Source organism: Durio zibethinus, chromosome 20 (genome assembly GCF_047325235.1).
Source record: "Durio zibethinus cultivar Kanyao isolate XHJ-2024 chromosome 20, ASM4732523v1, whole genome shotgun sequence".
Classification (NCBI taxonomy): Eukaryota; Viridiplantae; Streptophyta; class Magnoliopsida; order Malvales; family Malvaceae; genus Durio; species Durio zibethinus.
The window spans coordinates 872,671-895,491 of record NC_143181.1 but is presented as its reverse complement, the minus strand read 5'-3'; the positions used below and the strand labels follow the sequence as shown (position 1 = coordinate 895,491).

At 36.4% G+C, this 22,821-nt stretch overlaps 4 protein-coding genes, 1 long non-coding RNA gene and 2 other non-coding genes across 8 annotated transcripts; 2 read left to right on the top strand and 5 right to left on the bottom strand.

The window, feature by feature from the left end:
- The first annotated feature begins 789 nt into the window (after positions 1-789).
- On the top strand, positions 790-1,973 carry LOC111314769 (glutathione S-transferase F8, chloroplastic-like). Its single transcript, XM_022916388.2, has 3 exons — positions 790-1,047; positions 1,150-1,198; positions 1,311-1,973. Exons 1-3 carry the CDS (start codon positions 895-897, stop codon positions 1,766-1,768), a joined length of 660 nt encoding a protein of 219 aa, XP_022772123.2. The 5' UTR covers positions 790-894; the 3' UTR covers positions 1,769-1,973.
- A 453-nt stretch (positions 1,974-2,426) lies between these two features.
- Positions 2,427-4,092, top strand: LOC111314770 (Ubiquitin-like superfamily protein). Its single transcript, XM_022916389.2, has 4 exons — positions 2,427-2,761; positions 2,914-3,019; positions 3,202-3,301; positions 3,730-4,092. The coding sequence occupies exons 1-4, from the start codon at positions 2,542-2,544 to the stop codon at positions 3,823-3,825; spliced, it is 522 nt and encodes a 173-aa protein (XP_022772124.2). The 5' UTR covers positions 2,427-2,541; the 3' UTR covers positions 3,826-4,092.
- Positions 4,093-5,412: 1,320 nt separating this feature from the next.
- On the bottom strand, positions 5,413-9,490 carry LOC111315266 (high mobility group B protein 9-like). 2 transcript variants are annotated; one of them, XM_022916865.2, is made up of 6 exons: positions 7,887-9,490; positions 7,568-7,646; positions 7,297-7,459; positions 7,054-7,152; positions 5,916-6,388; positions 5,413-5,777 (listed from the first exon to the last, which is right to left on the bottom strand). In XM_022916865.2, the coding sequence occupies exons 1-6, from the start codon at positions 8,063-8,065 to the stop codon at positions 5,658-5,660; spliced, it is 1,113 nt and encodes a 370-aa protein (XP_022772600.1). In that variant the 5' UTR covers positions 8,066-9,490; the 3' UTR covers positions 5,413-5,657. The 2 variants fall into 2 exon arrangements, with proteins under 2 accessions (XP_022772600.1, XP_022772601.1); XM_022916866.2 differs by having other exon boundaries at positions 5,518-5,777; positions 6,021-6,388.
- On the bottom strand, positions 8,997-9,136 carry LOC149512998 (U4 spliceosomal RNA). The gene has a single exon (XR_016330994.1). It is a non-coding gene; the product is annotated as a U4 spliceosomal RNA (small nuclear RNA).
- Positions 9,491-9,496: 6 nt separating the features above from the next.
- LOC111315265 (F-box protein SKIP23-like) lies at positions 9,497-10,968 on the bottom strand. The gene has a single exon (XM_022916864.2). The coding sequence runs from the start codon at positions 10,966-10,968 to the stop codon at positions 9,790-9,792; it is 1,179 nt and encodes a 392-aa protein (XP_022772599.2). The 3' UTR covers positions 9,497-9,789.
- Positions 10,969-14,812: 3,844 nt separating this feature from the next.
- LOC111315828 (uncharacterized) lies at positions 14,813-16,784 on the bottom strand. Its single transcript, XR_016330784.1, has 3 exons — positions 16,648-16,784; positions 16,415-16,512; positions 14,813-14,974 (listed from the first exon to the last, which is right to left on the bottom strand). It is a non-coding gene; the product is annotated as an uncharacterized LOC111315828 (long non-coding RNA).
- Positions 16,785-18,415: 1,631 nt separating this feature from the next.
- On the bottom strand, positions 18,416-18,566 carry LOC149512997 (U4 spliceosomal RNA). Its single transcript, XR_016330993.1, has one exon. It is a non-coding gene; the product is annotated as a U4 spliceosomal RNA (small nuclear RNA).
- Positions 18,567-22,821: the final 4,255 nt, after the last annotated feature.

The window sequence follows — 22,821 nt, the reverse complement described above, 5'->3', positions numbered from 1 at the left end:
GGGTAGCTCCCCAACAATCTTAAAAGCACTAGACAAAAGGGCAAATCCATATTAGGGAAAAATTGGAAAGATGTTTGCATAGCAGATACGAAAATCAGGAATTTGAGAGAAATGTTACCTTAATATTCCTCTTTTGTCTACGAGAACTGGCATTAATGAATATGATACTCTACGTTCATGAACATCTCCTAGAATTGTCCATGACTAAATGAGAAGTGCATTACTCAAGATTGAATTTAATTGACATAAGCCGATGGGGATTGGTAGATTCAAATGATGATAAAAAAAATATATAAAATTTAAGGTGTTATCAATTCAAATATTCAACCATTACATCAATTATTTTCAAATAACATTCAAATAATATAATTAGATTAATAAAAACTACGAATATATAATTTTCTTAAAAAAAGCCCATAATTCTCAAACCAACTAAAAGAGACAATCAAAACAAAGCCCATAATTCGGGCTATTACTCAGAGTGAAATAACAGATCACAAAAAATTCCAAAAAAGCATAAAAAATGCAAAATCCCAGAGCAAAGGGTTTTCTTCATCAGTTTTCAATCACAAATCTCAAGCCATAGAATAGAATCTTTCGTCCGAAATCCCAAACCTTTTAAGTTTTATTTCTTTATAGTCCATTCCTTAAGTTATTTTCAAGCCCATAGTAGACTTAGACCAATAGAAACTGAGTACCCAAACTTTAACATAGGTAGAGCCCATTTAGCTTCTCTTTTCTTTTTGTCCTAGTTGGACCCAATTAACTGCCCCCATTAAGCAAGGGATAAAGTGGAGAGAGAGTGCAAATTCTTTTATATGGTGGAGAGGAGAGCGTTACCAGAAGCTCAATCAAATCAAACCAATAGAAAAAGGAACAAGACAGCACTTCCGAATGGCAACTCCGGTGAAAGTGTACGGCCCACCATTGTCCACGGCTGTATCTAGAGTCTTGGCTTGTCTTCTTGAGAAAGATGTTCAATTCCAGCTTATCCCCATTAACATGTCCAAGGGCGAGCATAAGAGTCCTGATTTCCTCAAGATCCAGGTACATGCTTTCATTAATTGTAATGTCTGCAGTCTGTTTTCAGGTTTAAATAAACCATTAAAAGTCCTTCTTGTGTCCTCACAAAATTCTTGGTTTTGACAGCCCTTTGGTCAAGTACCGGCATTTCAAGATGAAAGCATCTCTCTCTTTGGTTATCATTCTCAACTTCTTTTGATTTTATTTAAATCCAACCAACTTTGTTCCCTCTTGACAGTGGCTAAAATCTTGATTTGATTTGGGCCTTTTTCCATTTGGGATTTTAGAGTCTAGGGCAATTTGCAGGTACCTATGTGAAAAGCATGCAGAGAAGGGAAACAAGGGATTGTATGGAACCAACCCATTGGTGAAAGCTTCCATAGATCAATGGCTGGAGGCTGAAGGGCAGAGCTTTAACCCCCCAAGCTCAGTTCTTGTATTCCAGCTTGCATTTGCACCCCGAATGAAGATTAAGCAAGACCAAGCCTTAATCAACCAAAATGTAGAGAAGCTAGCAAAAGTGCTGGAGGTGTACGAGAAGAGGCTCGGAGAAAGTCGTTTCTTGGCGGGCGATGACTTTTCTTTAGCCGATCTTTCGCACCTGCCTAACACACATTACTTGGTGAATGCTACTGATAGGGGAGAGCTCTTCACTTCCAAGAAAAATGTGGGGAGGTGGTGGGGTGAGATTTCGAGCCGTGATTCGTGGAAGAAGGTGGTTGATATGCAGAAGCTGACGACTTGAACAATGGTTTGGTTGGCTTTTCTTTTCTTTCATGTTAATCTTGTTGAGCTTCTGCTTTGAAGTTCAACTAGAGGGATTTGCTATATTTCCTAGTTGTTATTCCCTTTGTTGTTTGCTCTTAGATTTCGTGGATCTCTCCAAAATCAATCATGACGCTTTCAATGTATTTAGTTTTTAGAATAAAAGACATAATCCTTCACTTGAATGCCGTCTAAAGATTGTTTGTACTCTTTATTTCAGTTTGAGCAAGAACCAAGAAATGGTGCCCAAAATAATTAAGGTTGTTAGTTTCCTTAAACCAACTAGCTGTACAAATTTAAACTTTAAGAAATTGGATCACCGAATGATAATCCTAAGTCATTCCAAGGGGCCTTAGGAGCTCAAAGAGCAGTTCTAATCATTGCTACCGACCGAATCTCTCACTTGTATAGAAAAAGGTCAATTGGACCCAGAAAGAATGGTGGAAAAATCAATGGCTTTATTCCATCTGGAGTACAGGGCGCTGTTTATTTCATGATGTTGGGGAAACAGATCCTTTCAGTTGACTCTTTTGGGCCTATCTACAGTAGCACAAACTATAGACCTCAAAACCTAAGATGGGCTATCAATGCTATATCAACAAGCTTAAATGTTATAGGCCTCGGCTCTTAGTCTTGGGTGGGCCCATCCCATGTATCGAAGTATTCGAGACAAAATTTCCAAAATCCAATAAATCAGATAGGTTAACCGCAAGAGCCTTCCGTTTGGTTACGGTGCTTTTGTCAGCGTAAAGAATGGAGTCAGGTGCGAAGGAGGAAGAGAACGTGGTGGGATACAACGGCAACAACGTGGAGAAAGCCAAGTTACAGACAACGCTGGCCGCTCTCCTTGACGATCCAATCCTCGCCGATGTCCCTAAGAAACCCACTTTGTCCGATGTTGATACCCTCATCAGCCTTGAACTGGGGAGTGCCATGCGCATCTCTATCCTCAAATTAGATGGAACCTCTTTCGGTACTTAAAATGCCTTCTCTCTCTCTCTCTCTCTCTCTCTCTCTTTCAAGTAGGCGTTTAGACAAACATCTAATTTGTGTTTGAATTGTTAAGAAGCCACTTGTGAAATTAAAAGTCAGTGCTTATTCTGTTGGTTTTCCTTGGAGTTGAAGATGTTGCGGTGATGAATTCGGCCACGGTGAAAGACTTGAAGCTCGCAATCAAGAAAAAAGTGAATGAGTCAGAGCAGTCCAAGATGGGTCATCGCCACATTTCATGGTTTATCATCTTGTTTTTGCTCTTAAAGCACCCTTCTTATTATTGGGGGCATTTTGGTGTATTAGAGAGTTGCAAAAAAAAAAAAAAATACTTTAGCATTTATCTTGCTGTTTAAAATTACCGGGAAATACTACAAAGTTTTGTTTTTTAAAGATTAAGCTTTATGTTTACTTTGGTTGTAGGAAGCACGTGTGGGCCAATTTCTGCCTAGCACACTACAATGAGAAGCTCCTTGATGACGGCGCTGCGCTTCAGGATTTTGGTGTCCGAAATAACTCTCAGGTTTTACCTTTTCCCCCTTCATTTTTCTAACAAGAGTTTTTATATGGTCTTTCTTTGCTCATTTCCTGCTTATGATCTCACTTTGGAGCTCGGAATGCATAGAAATTGCATATATCACCTTCCATGGACTTGTATGCTAATGAATAATGGAAACCATCATCTCAAGTAAGGTTGTGATAAATTATAAATAACGTCAGAGGAAACTCAAAGTAGACTTGATCTAGAAATTTGGCTCTCATTTCCAGTTTTGGCTATAATGTTTAGCTGCAGGCGCCATGTAAAACTATAGTGAAACCAATCAGAATAGATTTGCTTCAAAAACCATTAAATGTTATAAACACGGAGAATTTCTTCCTTGTGTTATTGTTCTGTGAGATATTATGATCATACTCTGGTCTCATTATGGAGAGATATGTTGTGTTATGCAGGTACAGTTTTTACCCTATGTTGTCTCAAGGGGTTCTGGGAGCCATTCTAGGAGGAGAAAACACCGTTTCTTCCATGGGCTGAACAAGCGTTCATGAAGACATTCAATCATGTTGCTGATCTCATGGCTCTACGTTGATATTTCCCTACATAAACAAAAATGCTAGTATTCTTGTTATCTAATCCAAGTCATTCAAGAAATTCGGAAGTATTTCATTTGGGGTGATTTTGCTGAAAAGTTCAGGTGATTTCCCGACAAATTTTTGCTTCAAGGCAAATATAATAACATATACTATGATGTAAAAACTGAAGGAATAATACATACTGCTTGATAGTAATTTGATCCTAACATTTAATTTTTCACAGATGCTCCTTCGTGTTTAACAGAATTTTCTAGTCTTATTATTGGATCTCCATGGGCCTGCCAGGTTTTGTCCAAAATCACTTTTCGTTTCTTTGTCGTAAATAACAATACGTTGGGCCGTGTATTGTCCAATGAGTTCTTTCTTCACGCATAGGTAATAAGAGACCCATGAATTGCTAAAGTTGAAACCATTATCCAGATCGTGACAGTGATCCTTCGTGAATAGTGATGACAATGGGATGAGTTTTTATTCCTTTGAATTTGATCTGATTTTAAATATATAAAATTTGAAATTGATTTGAATAAATTTTTTATTATTTTTATATTTGAATCCGATTAGATATTATATAAAACAGTATTTAATTTAAAATTAATAAAATATTATTTTTAATATAAATATAAAATTAAATATATATAAATAAATATAAAATTAAATAATTAATTAAAAAATAATTTTTATATATATTGGATCTAATAGGGTTAGATTTATCTAAAACTTGATTTCGACCCGTCTCAATAAATTTTTTATTATTTTTATATTTAAATTCGATTTGACTCGATATTATATAAAATAATATTTGACCTGATTCGAATTTAATAAAATATATTTTTTTAATATAAAATATTATTTTTAATATAAATATAAAATTAAATATATATACAAATATATAAAAATAAAAACAAAAATAATTAATTAATTAAAAAATAATTTTTATATATTGGGTTATGTAAGGTTGGATTTACCTGACCTCAAATTTTTTTTTTTATACCATCCTCCAATCTGATATCTAATTTTTTTTTTAAAAAAATAACTTTAAAAGATCGAGTAAATCAAAAACTATCGATTTTGGATTTTTTTTACTTTATCTGTTCGTGAACTTCTTAAAATTCCTGAAAGGGAGGGCCTCCTTGGGACATAGCACGTCGGTTACAATGTCATGGCCAGTCCACCTAACTTGTGAAGTATACACTGCAAAATGTAAATGACTGCTTTGTTTCATGGGTGGAAATCTATCTGGAGCTCTGGACAATGAAATATCTGAATTGGCAATGGGGCCCAGTGTTTACTCAGTTTTGTGCAGCTACCGTTACCCTTTTTCATATTTTAATGCCTCATGCTTGAATGAGTCCCCGGAATGGAATGGAATCCACCGCTGGGGGAAAGGTCAAGGGATAAATGGGGACCTAGGACTCGGGTAATATAAAAGTAAAATTTATGTATATATCTCTTCATAAAAAATACGTAGCGTAAATATATGAGTATCTAATTTACATTTTCAAGTCATTCTATTACAAGAATAAAGAGACAATGACAGATCTATCATGTAATAAAGAAATTAAATCCATATCCATGTCTAGACTCGCATATAGCTTCCCAGTGCAAAAATAAGAGTGGTAAAAGTATTTCATATTGAAGAAAGATCATTAGAGTGAAAATATCTATATGAAGCTGAAATGGCACTTCTTATCGTAGAGTGGTAAAGTATTTCACATTAAAGATAGATCATTAGAATAAAGATCTGCTCTGGGTTCTTTAGTTAATGCTGATTTTCCCTTCTCTACGGTCTAACAGTCGGGTTCTTTAGAAGTCATAAAGATCTGTGCTGGGTTCTTCAGTCGCTCTTTGTACTCTTTCAATTCTCTCTTGTATCTCTCCTTATCTTTCAATCCAATGTTCTGGTACACCTACAGAGAAATAGATTTATCATTATATTGATAAAAGTTCATATTCCTATCGGCAAACTGGAAATATATAGTTTGAGAACGGCAGGACTCAAAAGATTTTTCAAGGCACAAATATAAACGAGGAAAACAGTGTTAAACCTGATAAAGAATGCTCAAAATCACAGAAAGTAGTTTGCAAGACATTCTCTTATTTGTGTGTAATCTGCGAAAATGTAAATTGCGCCAAAAACATTTTCCAATTACCATCCTCTCTTCCGGGCTTAGACTGCTCCAAGACTCTCCAATCATTTTTGTGAACTCCCTCTCTCTGTTTGGATAGAGGGATTTGAGTTTATAATGCTTTTCAGCAAAGAAAAAGTTGTAACCACTCCTGTTGGGTTTCGGATAGCTAGGGTCTCCTGCCCTTCTGCCTCTCCTCCTCCTTCTCCTCCCAGAACGGCGTTTGTATGGGACAAGGGCATTGGTATATTCAGATGTGGAAGCAGAATAGCCTGGCTGCTCTGGATGGTAAAGTACTCCACTGAGAACCTCTGAACCCAACCTCACAGATATCAAATAACCACAATCGAACTTCCCATCAATCGTTCCAGTAACTGAAAAACAAGAGGTTCCTACAAAGAGAATCACATAAGGTTAGGTCATCCAATCCATTGCAAGCCCAAAGAAGTTCAAATCTACATCCTAGCAGTATGAAGGACAGCATTCCACATACAAATAAAAGAAATTAACTTCCTATCAGACAAAGAAGTTCATATATACCAGAATTGAATAAAATTTTGAACATACTATCCATTTAAACATTGTTTCATTTTGCCTCTAGAAGCAGGTAGGTGCAGATTCGAACATGAAGTGCCTTCTAAAGCCAAATGTTTGCTAGGTATGTGGTAGTATGCAATTGAAAACATTCGACTGAACCACAGATAGAGACAGCAAAAATACATATTCGTTTCGCAAGAGACATCATACAAGTATCACAAGGACCATAACCACATACCAGAAATATGTTGATAAAATGTAGTGGGACCCCATAAAAAGAAGATAGAGAAAGCACTAAACAAATACATCAAATATCAAAGACCATACCAATAAAAATAGCTAACCTACAGCTTGTAATTCCTATGTCATCGCAATGGACTCATTTCACAAACTCATAAAATCAAACAGAAAATTTTGGAGCATAGAAAATAAATTCGAACATTTTCTGTTGTGTGGATGATACTAACTTTATCCTCTTGTATCTTTCATGAAAAGTAGAAATTAGAAAAAACCAACCGACCTTCAATAAGTGGATCTGGGAATTCTCTTATCTGTTTAGGGGAATATTCCACGAGAGCCAGTTCAGGTCTGAATGAAGGATCGTTAACAGGAAACGCAACTGCATATATATAAATAAAAATTAGTATGAGTATTAGACCCATACAAGGATCGCATAAAACCAGAAGGAGCAAACAGAGCAGAAAGGGAAAACAGGGTAAAAACCATGCAAGAAGAAAAAGCATATGCGTAAAAAATGAACTACCTGTTGGAGTATGTAGAGGACCCTTCATCTTAAAGAAATGAACCTGCTCGTAATGGTAAAGAAGACTGAAGTAGTGTTTCCTAAGCACGAAAGATGCACTTGTTGTCGTTGGAGAGAACCTGAAAACACTACCCACTTCCCTCCATTTCTTCTCTGCAACTACCTACATGCCATAGCAATCAAAGTAAGATATAGAAAGCTTTAAACTTTACGACATGGGTATTTTGAGGAAAATCGGAGGAACAGATATAGTAGTAAAAAAAGAGTTAACCTTCTCATAACCACCCTTTTTGGTAGCCTCTACATACAGAACATGCAAATCCAACTCCTTGCCTCCAATCACAGGAATCCTTTAAAAATACAAAGAATACAGAAGCACAAACGTCAAAGAAGACTTAAAAATACAAAGGAACATGAAGAGATCACCTTTTTGAAATCCGTGTAATTTTTTTTTTTAAGTTCAAAATAAAAGTATCACATTCTCATAAATCCAAATATATAATCAGCACTAGTGTTCCTTTGAAAAGAACAAGATGAAGAAGAAGATAAATGAAAAGAGTTTAGAAAAAAGAAAGAACGAAGGGAATTACATGAACTTGGTGCCCATCATAAAATGAAAGCGCCTAAGAGTATCCCAGAAAACAATAGGGTCCTTCACAACATCTTCATGAGAGGCAAGAGGGTCCGGGTATTCTTTCTTCTCAACAACCCCATTCTGGCCCTTTGCTTTCCCAGAAGACGACATTTCTTTGCTGGCCGCCCCTTCCATTGAGGCTGGTCACCGGAGACACTAGTAGAAAAAAGTCTGAGAGGGAGTACTAGTACTACTATAGAGGGATAATAACGAGAAAGAGACGAAGAGATGATTTGGAAAGTAAGATTGTAATTTAGGGGCAGGATAGCTGAAGTTAAAGAAACGGGGTTGGACGCGTGAGCAGGTAACGGTTACGCAAAATTGGCTTTTTCTGGCATTTTGAATGGCCAACACTGAGCAAAGTCCTAATGCTTATTTATTTGCACTGGCTATGTTCATTATTATACACTACCTTGCCCTCACCCTTTTTCTCTCGTGTCATTCGAAGTCTGACATCTCCGCAGATGAAAGGGCTTTGATTGCTTTCTCCAAACGTTGACATGCACTTGCGCTACATGTTCTGATGATTTTCTGAACATATCTTAGCGTACATCTGTTGGAAGATACTTACAGAATGGTCTTTTTTGCGTTGCAGTCTTGTAGTGCAGCAGGATACGCTAAGATAGGTTCAGAAGGTCTCTCAATTAGTTGTTTCTTGATAATTGGTCGAATGCTTTATACTTGTTAGCTAGAAGTAGAGGGTAATCTTTATATCCGTTGAATTTTGATACATGTCTCAGCCTTCCATATATAAGCTTGATTGCGTGGTTAGAATCGCTGACCAGAAAATCAAAAGTGAGGAACTTTTCAACTATACGGTAATCATAAATCATAAATATGCATCAAGACTTTGAACAGGGCCTTTCTGTAACATGGGAAACATAATCTGGAGATCCCATGGAGTATTATAATGCAACATTGGAATCAACCATGAACTACTTCAATCAATACAACATTCTTAAAAATGGCTCCGAGCCCTTAAACCCAAGTTGACCCAAGAAAGTTTAGATTAAAACATTAGTGCATATTCCTATTTAGACAATACCATTTAGACTAATAATTGAAGGGCTTTAACCCGAAGGGAGCCCTTCCAAAAATTCTCAAAGGCCAGGGCCTACAAGGGGGTTTGGAAATAGTTTTCAACCAGCAATAGATGCGTCTCAGCTTGAAGCTCATGAGCTGCGTCATTGCCCCAAGCGCAAGGACCCTTGAGCCTATCTCGCCTTTCTACTTTTATAGAAGTTAGGAACCGTCGACAGCTTATTTGCCGCAAACGTGGTATTGCATAACTTTCCTCAACTTTCTTCCTCTCTCCTGCGACATTCAAGATAAATCAAGATTTGTCTTTCACGTGATGATCAACCTTAATCCTTGGGGCCAAAGAAACGTGTCTTTAGCTTGATGCTCGTTTGAAGTTGAAAAATGGGATATGAGAAAAGTAGCTTATTCTCTTTCTTCAACTTTTACACCAACTGTATGTAACAAAAAATCCTTCTTTCTCAGCCATAAAGGCCTTTGCAATGTCATTCCTTCAAAATTGTTACAATCTATATGGGCATTACAATATGATTTCAATCTATAAGCCAAAAAGGTCTTTCAAATCATTACAATTTCAGATAAATTACAATATCGTTACAACCTATAAGGTCTCACACAAGCAATTGTTGCTGAGATTTAGACCAATACAAACAACTTAAACAGAAAGATAAAACATCATATACTGACACAGAAGTCATACAGATAAACAGAAGACACCATTTTCATACAGCACCGTAGATACAAAAGATACTAACTATATACAGATATTTACATTGTAACAAGTCAAAGGAAGCACTTACGGCTATCTTCAAGCTCTCATATTAGCATGGACTAGGTGTAATCCAAAGTGGTGTAGGCCAATGCAATCGGAAGAAAGAATTCCTTGGATAACAAGGCAATGGCTCAATGCTTCCATCCCATAACTTGTAAATACCAATATCATGTTCCCCAAAAGCACCATCATAGTTAGTTTCAGAGTAATCATCTGTAAAATATATGCAATTCCCCTTGCAACCTGTAAAATCAGAAGCTGACAACGATAATGAGGAATTTTCACCAATAAACAGCATCTTATCATATAAACTTTTCACTCTCTCCCAATGAGGTCCCCTCCAAACTAGCCTAGAAACCTCGAAACGCTTAGTCCTATAGATCAAATAATACTGATCAGGCTCGAAATTGAAATCAAGATCAAGGTGACGTGTAACGAGTAACAGTTCATCTCCAGAATTAACCAAATATTGCATATCACCCATTAATTGTCTTGGTGTTTCGATAAATGAAACCCTGGGCGACTCATGGCGAACATCACAGATTACAATTCCACCCTGTTTATCAACAGCGTAACATAATCCCTTACAATATATAACATCCTGGGAATAGGATTGCGCATCTTCGATAAAGCGCCAAGATTCGTCGCCGTTTTTGCAATAAGCTAACTCGCCAGTCTGGTTAAGGATCGCAATCGCCACGAAATGAAGGTCCTTGGAAGGATTTGCGGAGAGCACGATTTTTTTTATGAAGGAGTCTCGCATTTGCCGTAAATTGCGAGTGTAACGGCCTCCGGAAGGGGATCGAAGGGAATATTCCTTCCCGATGTCGGAGTAGTTAAAGCTGTCCACGTTGGGGAAAGTGGAGAGAGGAGGGAGGAGGAGATTGGCTCGGGAGAGAGGGTTCAAGAGGAGAATAGAGGGGGATTCGTCGAGGATAATAAGCCATCCGTGGGAAGAGCCGCAGTGGCGCTGGGTTGGGTTGGAGGATTCGGGGAGTGAGAGGAATCGGACTTCATTGGTAGAGAGATCGTAGAAGGCGCCGTGAGATTGGGATGGGGGGAGCATGAGCCAGGGGAGCTGAGGAGGGAGGCGGAAAGGGATTTTAGGGATTGAGGATCGCCAGCTGCGGCAAACCGCTCGGAAACGGATGTAATCGGCGTAGATTTTGAGGTTTTCGGCGATGGATTCTAGGAGTTCTGGCGGGAGTTTGGTCCAGTCAACGCCCATCTTACGGTATTTATCCAATAATACAGCTTATAACTGAAATTTTCTCGCAGAATAGGGGATTTTCTACGAAATATCGATTTTTTTCATCAATTTTCGCCGGAAATAAGATCTCTTCTTTGATAATCTATCAACAGAGGATGGTGGGCATCTCAGGGATTCACTGAACTGGAAATGAAGAATCCCAGACGTACAAGCGAAGTCGCTGCTCGTCTTTTGAGAACTCTTGCTTGATGCCGCGTTGCACCTTGGCTGGTATTATTAAACGATATCGTTTCCCAAGCAGATATTGACACCCGATATGAGCTCGAAATCTGTTTTTTCTTTCTTTTCGAGTTTCTTCAAATTCTTCAGATAATAAAATATGTAAAAAAAAAAAAAGAAAAAAGAAAAATAGGTGATCAAGAAACTTTAAATTATTACTTTTAAAAAATTAATTTTTCTATTACTTAAAACTGTTATGGATCGAATTTAATTATTGAAATTAAAATTTTAATTCATCAACAAATCATATAATATATAATATAATTATTGGGATACTCATCCATAATGGATAGATATCATTCTATGAAATCAACCGTTTTGGATAATTTATTTTTCATCACGAAAACTACATCAGACAGTTTATAAAACAAATATATATATATATATATATGTGTGCCGCCCCAACTCTCCAATAATTTATTTGGCCATTAAAAAAAAAAGTCATCTAACAAAAACATAAGAAAAAGAGAGAGCAATTCCTTTAAACAAATAAATATATATATATATATATTATATTTATACACGTCTTAAATGTATTTATTTTTTTAGAACTTTAAAAACAAATGTTAAACAATGACAAATGATGCATTTAATAGTAAATACTCTCATTAAAAATATTTTCCCCTTTGAAACAGTAGAAAATTTCTGATTAGTTTGTACAAAAGTTAACCGAATTACTCAACTGGCAAGTGACTTGACAAATGAAAATTTTCATTGACATTTCAGCATGATTTGCTAAATCAAAACCTATCACTAGAACCTATAATTGCTCTTTTGTTAATTTGGTTGAACATTCTCCATCAATCTCAAACTTTGTGTAATTTACTTTTTAACTTTACAACATTACAAGACATTATATACCTGATTGTCATTGGCATCCAAAGGCTGATACATACATACCAAAGGTATGCCACACTTTGAATAATGATGTAATTTTTTTAATTTTTGGGTGTGAACTCTCAACCAATAACGGTGATAATCATAAAAGGGAATTAAGATTAAAAAACAGAGATAGAATAATGTGATCTAAAATAAAAATAAAACAATATAGACACTACAAAATATGAGATAAGGAAGGCTTGTTTCAATGGTATATGATGTAAAATCAAAAGTCTAAAAAAAATTGAAAAGATAAAACAATGTGCAAGGTATTATTATTATTTATTTTTAATCAAAAAACAAGGAAATAAGAAACAAGGAAGTTTTGTTCCCCACCCAAAAAAAAAAAAAAAAAAAAACCACCATCAAGTGAGAATTATCAAATCCTCTTAAGCATAACATGTTTTAAATGCATTTAAGAAATCAAAAAGCCCAAACCGTGCTAATGAAAAGGCTTCTCACGAAAAGAAAACGTTTCCTTTAACATAATTTGGGTTGGGCCTTGAAAATTGCCCCTAAAGATAATTCCGGTCCTTCTAGACCGACACATTGCAATTTCCTCGTTCTTTAACCAAAACAACACGACCCAAAAGAAAGTGACCCTTTTCTTTTAACCTTTTCAATGCCTTGAGAAGTAGTATTACTTTATTCTCAAAGTAAGATTTAAGTCTCATTCTTTGTTCACACAGCTGTAGAAAACTTTTGTGATTCTTTGATCTTGGTATTTGCTTAATTTAGTTATGTCTCCATGTTTTCTTATAGGGTCATGCATCTACATTTACACATCCAAGAATATTAGTTTTATGATTGGAGTGATTCCATTCTCAGAACAAATTGTTAAACTGGCATGTTTTACAACCATTTCTATTTATAAGTTTGATTTTCCAAGCAAATATTTTCTGTTGAATGTTTTTAAGTTCTGTACGCAGATGGACATTCGAAGGCGTCAAGATGTTCACAGCCGGTCATCTGTCAGAGTTCTGGAAGCCCAGAACGACCTCTGTTCCGCAATTAATTGAGATAAAGTATGCATGAAGATTGGGGCTGGTTCATGGAGTCAAATTGGCAGAGTGGACACTGGTTACCTCCGGACAAAGATATGGAATGAGGGAAAACCAATGATCCCTGTACCTTCTTTCTTTTCATTTTTAATCCCCTATATCAGGGAATGGGTTCTACACTGGCAATCTGGCTTGGTGGCTAGTAACTTATATTGCGTAAATAAAGCATCCCATCTCTAAAATTGTATTGGAGATCAATGGTGGATGTTTTGTATGTCTGAGATTAACTGCATTTACTATCAATAGAATTATAGACTAAACTGCACTTAGTCTAACATTTTGTTCCTCATGTTGATACACATCTATGCTAGTTAAAACTTCGAAGCCCCCTTTTATTCTCTCCTTTTGCCCTTTATATCAACTTAAAGAACTGATTATTGTAAGAGTAATTGCCAGACTAGTGGGTGAAAAGAGCTTCAAGGACATGACATTATATGATGCTCAATCGTCCATGATTAGTTGGCCTTTCTTGAAATTACAATGACGTGTCCATTATGCGGTGTAGAGAGGCTTATGTTCTGTGGGAAATGCAATATTGGTTAGGAAGATAAGTCTGAGAAAAACGCAGACAAAACTAGAAAATGCTACTGAGTAATGATTATGCAGCAAAATCTCTATCTATTTGACTTGTAAATGCTTATCTTTTTGAATAAGGGCTGACTACAAGACGAAAGCGAGCCACAGACAAGTTTTCAACGACACACAGTAACAAAGAATTGGTAAGAGAAGAAAACATGAAAGTAACCATAAATTCTAGTAAAAGTAAAGGCAGTAGTATAGAATTTAGGTCCCAGAACGAGAGAGAGTGAGAATGTATCATGTTAGACAACTTGATGCACAAGGTTCACATTAGTCAGCAGAGTACCAACAATGGCAAGGAAACCCTGTATATATATATATTTCACTAATAGACCGATCAAACAAAATTGTCATCCATTACAATTTTAGATAATATGATGTCTGCTTCAAAGTTCCAGTTGGGCTGATGTGTGCAGCTTGCGAATGGGCTCAGGGCCTCCAACAACTAGGGGATCCTAAATTGAAAATAATGGAGAAATCTTGTATGGACATATCTGCAGAGTGACAGATTAGTCCGAGTCTTTTGACCAATGTACCAGGCACAGACAGCTTAAGTAAATAGTAGCAAGTTAGCAGTGTGAGATGTTGGGGGGGGGGGGGGGGAGAGAGAGAGAGAGTCACATGGCGGTAGAGCTGGAAAGACACTCTCTTCTATCACAATCATAACCATCGTCATCGGCACCATCATTCATGTTTTGAAACTAAATAAAAACTCCTTTCCCCACCACATCTCTTTGCCTCTAACACAATCAAACAACATGCCATCCTTTCACAATATCTCATGGGGTGTCTTTGCCTAAGCCTAACACCTAAAACAACATATCACCTCCCTCTCTCTCTCACGTGACATGCACTGCGTCAAAATCTGGCAATATTCATTGCAAAAAAAAAAAAAAAAAAACTGAATCACCCTTTCTTTTTTCTATTCCGAACTCAATCATCACCATCGTTAGGCTTTATCCAATGCTTCCTTCAAATTCACAACCTGTCCTTTTTGTGGATAAACCTTCTACTACTATATGCAAGAAGTCACTATGAAGGTGAGCTTATATGTATGAATATTTAAGAATGGCGTTCGTATGGGACAAGGGCATTGGTATATTCAGGTGTGGGAGCAGAATAGTCTGGCTGCTCTGGATGGTAAAGTACTCCTCTAAGAACCTCTGGACCCAACCTCAAAGATATCAAATAACCACAATCGAACTTCCCATCAATCGTTCCAGTAACTGAAAAACAAAGAGAATCAGATCAGGTTAGGTCATCCAATCCATTGCAAGCCCATAGAAGTTCAAATCAACATCCTAGCAGTATAACTTGGACAGATTCCGCATACAAATAAAGGAAATTAATTTCCTTTCGGACAAAGAAGTTCATATATACCAGTATTTATTAAAATTTTGAACATACTATCTATTTAAACATTGTTTCTTTTTGCTTCTAGAAGCAGGTAGGTGCAGATTCGAACATGAGTGGTAGTATGCAATAGAAAACATTCTAGTGAACCACAGATAGAGACAACAAAAATACATATTTGTTTCGCAAGAGATATCATACAAATATCAGACGGATCATAGGATCATAAGGATCTGTACAGTTCCAAAACTCGGATATAGATTTATTCGACATTTTGGATCAATCAATCTAATTATCGTGGTTTATATTTTTATAAAATATTATCCACTTCGATCTCTTTAACCTCACAAAGAGAAGATAATGTGAATTCTTATATTCCATTACTAACTCTAGTACACAATTGATGTAAAATTCATAGTTCTTCGATGATGTGAATTCTTATATTTTATGACTAACTCTAGTACACAACTTATGTGTGATACATAATTATTCTCTATGATCGTGACATCTTTTCGCATATTTTCTTTCACTCCAACGAAGGCCACACATCCTTTTTTACTCCAACAAAGACCTATTATCCTCATTGATACATCGTTAGTACCCATAGCTAAAACTTCTAAAGTTAGCTTTGATATCACTTCTCACGTCTAGGCTCATAGAGTTAAAAAACTTAGATATTAATTTATCCGACATTTCAGATCAGCTTAATTGTCGTGATTCACATCATTATAAGGTATTGTCCGCTTCAACTCCATAATTTCATGATTTTATCTCACAAAAAATATCTAAAAAAAAAATTAATATGAACCTTTATATCTCATTACCAACTCTAATATATAATTAATGTGAAATTCATAATTTCTCTCTGATACCGTAATACTAACAAGTGCCATGGCTCCCAAAAATTTTTTTTTTATACCATTGGAGCATATAATACCACATTCTATCAAAAATAATATTTAATTTCTTCTTTCCTAATAAAATTATTATTAAACCATTCTTTTTTCATATTTCCTCTAACCAGGTACTAGAAATATATTGATAAAATGTAGTGGGACCCCGTAATAAAAAGAAGATTAGAAATCACTAAACAAACACATCAAATATCAAAAGACCATACCAATAAAAATAGATAACCTACAACTTATAATTCCTTTGTCATCACAAAGGACTCATTTGAAAAACTCATAAAATCGAACAGAAAATTTTGGAGCATAGAAATTAAATTCGAACATTTTCTGTTGTGTGGATGATACTAACTTTATTCTCCTGTATCTTTCATAAAAAGTAGAAATTAGAAAAAACCTGCCGACCTTCAATAGTGGATCTGGGACTTCTCTTATTGGTATAGGGGAATATTCCACGAGAGCCAGTTCAGGTCCGCATGAAGGGTCGTTAACAGGAAATGCAACTGCATATATAAAAATAAAAATTAGTACGAGATTAGATCCGTACAAGAATCGCACAAAACCAGAAGAAGCAAACAGAGCAGAAAGGCAAAACAGGGTAAAACCCATGCAAGAAGAAGAAGCATAAAATCATCTACCTGTTGGAGTACGTAGAGGACCCTTCATCTTAAAGAAATGAACTTGCTCGTAATGGTTAAGTAGACTGAAGTAGTGTTTCCTAAGCACGAAAGATGCATTTGTTGTCCTTGGAGAGAACCTGAAAACACTACCCACTTCCCTCCATTTCTTCTCTGCAGCTACCTACATGCCATAGCAATCAATGTAAGATATAAAAAGCTTTAAACTTTACGACATGGGTTTTTTGAGGAAAATCGGAGGAACAGATATGGTAGTAAAAAAAGAGTTAACCTTCTCATAACCACCCATTTTGGTAGCCTCTACATACAGCACATGCAAGTCTAACTTCTTGCTTCCAATCACAGGATTCCTTTAAAAATACAAAGATAGAATACAGAAGCACAAACGTCAAAGAAGACTTAAAAATACAAAGGAACACGAAGAGATCACCTTTTTGAAAGAAGAAAAAGGAGCCATCCGTGTTTTTTTTTCTTTTAAGTTCAAAATAAACGCATCACATTCTCATAAATCCAATATATAATCAGCACTGGAGTTCCTTAGAAAAGAACAAGAACAAGAACAAGATAAAAGAAAAAGAGTTTAGAAAATAGAGAGAAAGAAGGGAATTACATAAACATGGTACCCATTATAGAATGAAAGCGCCTAAGAGTATTCCAGAAAACGATAGGGTTCTTCACAACATCTTCATGAGAGGCAAGAGGGTCCGGGTATTCTTTCTTCTCAACAACCACATTCTGGCCCTCAGCTTTCCCAGAAGACGACGTTTCTTTGCCGGCCGCCCCTTCCATTGAGGCTGGTCGCCAAAGACACTAGTAGAAAAAAGTCTAAAAGGAAATATTAGTACTACTGAGAGGGATAATAACGAGCAAGAGACGAAGAGATGATTTGGAAGACAAGATTGTAATTAAGGGGCAGGATGGCTGGAATTAAAGAAACAGGGTTGGACGCGTGAGCAAGTAACGGTTATGCAAAATTGGCTTTTTCTAGCATTTTGAATGGCCAACCACTGGGCAAAGTCCTAATGCTTATTTATCTACACTGGCTATGTTCATTATTATACACTACCTTCCCCTCACCCTTTTTCTCTCGTGTCATTCGAAGCCCGACGTCTCTGCAGCTGAAAGGGCTTTGATTGCTCTCTCCAAACGTTGACATGCACTTGCGCTACTTGTTCTGTTGATTTTATGAACATATCTTAGCGTACATCTGTTGGAAGATACCTACAGAATGGTCTTTTTTGTGTTACAGTCCTGTAGTGCAGCAAAGTACGCTAAGATAAATTCAACAGGTATCTCAATCGTAGATTTGTGAGAAATCCCAATCTCAAAAGCTATCTCAATTAGTTGTTTCTTGATATTTGGTCAAGTGCTTTATACTTGCTAGCCAGAAGTAGTGGGTAATCTTTATATCCGTTGAATTTTGATACTTGTCTCGGCCTTCCATATATAAGCTTGATTGCATCGTTAGAATCGGTGACCAGAAAATCAAAAGTGAGGAACTTTTCAACTATATCGTAATCATAAATCATAAATATGCATCAAGACTTTGAACAGAGCCTTTCATTAACATGAGAAACAGAGAATCTGGAGATCCCGTGGAGTATTTCAATGCGACATTGGAATCGACTATGAACCGCTTCAATCAATACAACATTCTACCCTCAGCGCAGGCCCATTAAAAATGGCTTGGAGCCTTTAAACCAACTTGACGAAGGAAAGTTTAGAGTAAAAAATTAGAGCCTATTCCTATCTAGAATTGTAATTGTAGGGCTTTGCTGCGAAAGCAGCCCTTCCAGAAATTCTCGAAGGCCTGGGTCAAGCCCATGCCTAAGAGGGGGTTTGGAAATAGTTTTCAACCAGCAATAGACGCGCCTCGGTTTGGACCTCATGAGCTGCGTCACTGCCCCAAGCGCAAAGATGATGGGGATGATCTTGCCTTTCTACTTTTATAAAAGTTAGGAGCAGTCGATAGCTGCTTATTTGCTGCAAATGTGGGATTGCATAATTTTCCTCAACTTTCTTCCTCTATCCTGTGACATACAAGATGAATCAGGATTGTCTTTCATTTGATCATCAACCTTAATCCTAGGGACCAAAGAAACGTTTCTTTAGCTTGATGCTTGTTTGAAGTTGAAAAATGGGAGACGAGAAAAGTAGCTTATTCTCTTTCTCCAGCTTTTACACCGATTGTATATAACAAAAAATCTTTCTTTTTCAGCCAAAAAGGCCTTTGCAGTGTGATTCCTTTAAAATCATTATAATCTATATGACCATTACATATCATTTCAATCTACAAGCCAAAAGGGTCTTCAAAACCATTGCAATTTCAGATAATCACAAAATCATTACAATCTATAAGGTCTCACACGAGCAATTGTTTGTTGAGATTTATACCTAAAAAAAAAAGAAGAAGTGAGAATTATTATAAGCTTTTTAGCATCGCGCGTTTTAAACGCTTTGGAGAAATAAAAAAGCCCAAATCTTGTTAATGAAAAAGGTTTCTCCAGAAAAGAAAACTTTTCCTTTTACATAATTTGGGTTGGGTCTTGAAAAGTGCCCCGAAAGATAGTTCTTGTCCTTCTAGACCGACAGATTTCAATTTCCTTGTTCTCTAACCAAAATAACACGATCCATAAGAAATAGACCTTTTTTCTTTTAGCCTTTCCAATGTTTTATGAAGTAGTATTAATTTTATTCTCAGAGTAATATTCTTTGTTCACACAGCTGTTGAAAACTTTTGTGATTCTTTGATCTCGAATACTTTAATTTAGTTATGGCTCCATGTTTCCTTATAGGCTTATGCATTCATATTTATACATCCAAGAATATCAATAGTGCTTTATGATTATTTTTATGATTGGGATTTTTTGTACCAAAAAAAAAAATTGTTAGATTAGCATGGTATACAAGCATTTCCATTTATTAGTTTGATTTTCCAAGCAAATATTTTCTGTTGAATGCTTCAAAGTTTTGTACGCAGATGGACAATCGAAGGCGTCGAGATGTTCACAGCAGGTCATCTGTCAGAGTTCTGGAAGCCCAGAACAACCTCTGTTGCGCAATTACTGGAGAAAAAGTATGCATGAAGATTGGGGCTGGTTCATGGCGTCCAACTGGCAGAGAGTGGACACACTGGTTACCTCCGGACAAGGATATGGAATGAGCTAGGGAAAAGCAATGATTCCTGTACCTTCTTTCTTTTCATTTTTAATCCCTTATAGCAGGCAATGGGTGCCACACTGGCAATCTGGCATGGTGGCTGGTAACTTATATTGCGTAAATAAAGCATCCCATCTCAAAAATTGGATTGGAAATCATGGGTGGATGCTTTGTATGTCCGATGTTGATACACATCCATGCTATTTAAAACTTGGAAGTCTTTTTCTCTGTTCCCTTTTACCAGACTCGTGGCTGGAAGGAGCTTCAAGGACTTGAGATTATATGATGTCCAGTCGTCCATTTCTAGCTAGCCTTTCTTGAAATTACAATGACATGTCCATTATGCGGTATAGAGAGGCTTATGTTCTGTGGGAAATGCAATATTGGTGAGGCATATAAGTCTGAGAAAAACGCAGACAAGGCTAGGAAAATGCTACTGAGTAATGATTACGTAGCAAAATCTCTATCTATTTGACTTGTAAATGCTTATCTTTTTGAACAAGGGCTGACTACAAGACGAAAGGGAGCCACAGACAAGTTTTCAACGACACACAGTAAGAAAGAATTGGTAAGAGAACAGGACATGAAAGTAATCATAAATTCTAGTAAAAGAAAACGCAATGGTGTAGAAGTTAGGTCCCCCTTTAAACGAGAGAAAGTGAGAACGTATCATGTCAGACAAATTGATGCACAAGGTTAATATTAGTCAACAATGGCAAGGAAACACTGTACATATATTTTTGACTAAAACGACCGACCAAACAAAATTATCTTCCTTTACAATTTTAGATAATATGATGTCTGCTTCAAAGTATATAAAAAAAAAAAACTGCTTTTAAGAAATTGATGGAAGGGTTAGATAAGCTAAAAGTGAAATTATTCGATGCTTGTGCCAATAGTCTGATTTCAAGTGTCGTTTTCATCAAATTCAAATTACTAATTAGGCTATTTATGTAGGGGCGAAAATGCAGTTGGGCTGATGCTTGTGTCACGGCCTGCGCGCACGGAGCTTTGGCAAAGTCAAAGGCGTGTGACACGTGCAGTTTGCGAATGGGCTTAAGGCCTCCAACAACTAGGGAATCCTAGATTGAAAATAATGCAGAAATCTAGTATGAACACATCTGCAGGGTGACAGATTATTTCGAGTCTTTTGACCGGCGTGCCAGGCGCAGGCAGCATAAGTAAATAGTAGCGAGTAGAGTGAGATGTGGGGGAGAGAGAGAGTCACGTGGCGGTAGAGCTGGACGGAGACTCTTCTATCACAATCATAACCATCGTCGTCGGCACCATCATTCATGTTTTGAAACTAAAAAAAAACTCCTTTCCCCACCACATCTCTTTGCCTCTAACACGAACAAACAACATGCCGTCCTTTCTATGGGTGGCCTTTGCCTAAGCCTACACCTAAAACAACATATCACCTCCCTCTCTCTCTCACGTGACATGCACTGCGTCAAAATCTGTCAATATTCATTGAAAAAAATAAAATAAAATGAATCACCCTTTCTTTTTTCTATTCCAAACTCAATCATCACCATCGTTTAAGCTTTATCCAATGTTTTCCTTCAAACTCACAGCCAATCCTTTTTGTGTATAACCTTTCTTTTACTACCATATGCAAGAAGTCACTATGAAAGTGAGGTTGTATGTATGAATAATTCATCAGGATTTAGGTGTACTAACCAATTTGTCAGCAGAAGACTGCAGTGTTGCCTATAAATACAGCAACATGCTAACGATTTAAGTTCACACACACACGCAAAAAGAAGCTAAACTTGATCAGGCAATATATATTAATTAATTCATGTTACTCACAGAAAGTTCTAACATTAAATTGTTCTCTTTTCTCACGGATCAGTGGCACCAACATATATAAGTCCTAGTAGGAAATAAATATTAATTATTGAAAAAAATTACTAATTAATTATGAGGGTCCGTTATAGTTACTGTAGTTAAAATACGAAAAGAATTTTTCATTTAAAAAGCTATACATTAATTATATTTTTAAAAATATATATAAACTAACTGGGTAGTATAAATATCACTTAACATTCCCAATTACGACTAGTAAAATAACAAAAAAAAAAAAAAATAATGATGAGGTGCATGAGAAAGCATCATAACCGCATGAGAATGGAGAGGTGGTCCACATGCATCAAAAGTGAAGGGGAGCTTAGCTACTGCTGCAGCCAATAATCATGGATGCATGGCCACATAAATCCGACTCCTATTCTCAATTAATTAGTTAATTAATTAATTAAATACCCTTTCCCTTTTGTCTTTATTGTGCCAGTCCTAATTGCTTCTGAACCTCAGGATTACAACTTGCAACAATTAAAGTTTTATTAGTCTTTTTTTAATTAAAATAAAACTAGTGCTAGTATTTATGTTATGACCTTATCTTGTATTTTTCTCACTCAACGATCAGGACTTTAGATACACACTACAAAAATCATATGCATTTCTCTGACTGAAAAGCAAAAATAAAAGAGATTGCTACGTGAATAAACAATTAAAAAGAACATTTTGTTAAAAGGGCATGCTGGTGGTGGTCTAGCCAAAGGACTAGGGAGTTCAATCTATTCTAAACATTTTAGAATAATGCCCATTATATATAAAAATTGCAGGCCCTAGACAAGACTTCAAATAACTACCAAAGATAAACTAAAACTTTTCAAAAGAAAAAGAGGAAACACCGGACTCCAACTTGAAGTTCAAAGATATATTGACAGTGATTCTGTTCGCCTGAGCAGCACCAAAAGGGCAATCAAGTGTGGCTGGGAATGCTTTATTGTAGTATAAAGTAGAAAAATGAAATTATATTCGTTGAACTTTTTAAGCATTACATGAGAGTGTGAGGGACTGAGAACAGATCCTCTTGAACCCCTACACAAAGCTCGCAATCATTAAAAGGAGAGGATTTCCATGCATCGAGCTGTTCGATCATAAAACTAGTTAGTGATCTCTTCCCCCCTCACCCGTAGCCGATTCTCTTGCTGGCATGCCCCTTCATTT

Coding starts and splice junctions, on each gene's coding strand:
- LOC111315266 (XM_022916865.2), bottom strand. CDS start 8,065: ATGGAAGGGGCGGCCAGCAAAGAAATGTCGTCTTCTGGGAAAGCAAAG. Junction 7,153..7,296: donor TCCTCTACATACTCCAACAG/GTAGTTCATTTT, acceptor ATATATATGCAG/TTGCGTTTCCTGTTAACGAT. Junction 5,778..5,915: donor TTTTGAGCATTCTTTATCAG/GTTTAACACTGT, acceptor ATTTCTCTGTAG/GTGTACCAGAACATTGGATT.
- LOC111314770 (XM_022916389.2), top strand. CDS start 2,542: ATGGAGTCAGGTGCGAAGGAGGAAGAGAACGTGGTGGGATACAACGGC. Junction 2,762..2,913: donor ATTAGATGGAACCTCTTTCG/GTACTTAAAATG, acceptor TTGGAGTTGAAG/ATGTTGCGGTGATGAATTCG. Junction 3,020..3,201: donor GGTCATCGCCACATTTCATG/GTTTATCATCTT, acceptor CTTTGGTTGTAG/GAAGCACGTGTGGGCCAATT.
- LOC111315265 (XM_022916864.2), bottom strand. CDS start 10,968: ATGGGCGTTGACTGGACCAAACTCCCGCCAGAACTCCTAGAATCCATC.
- LOC111314769 (XM_022916388.2), top strand. CDS start 895: ATGGCAACTCCGGTGAAAGTGTACGGCCCACCATTGTCCACGGCTGTA. Junction 1,048..1,149: donor CTGATTTCCTCAAGATCCAG/GTACATGCTTTC, acceptor TGGTTTTGACAG/CCCTTTGGTCAAGTACCGGC. Junction 1,199..1,310: donor TGAAAGCATCTCTCTCTTTG/GTTATCATTCTC, acceptor TTGGGATTTTAG/AGTCTAGGGCAATTTGCAGG.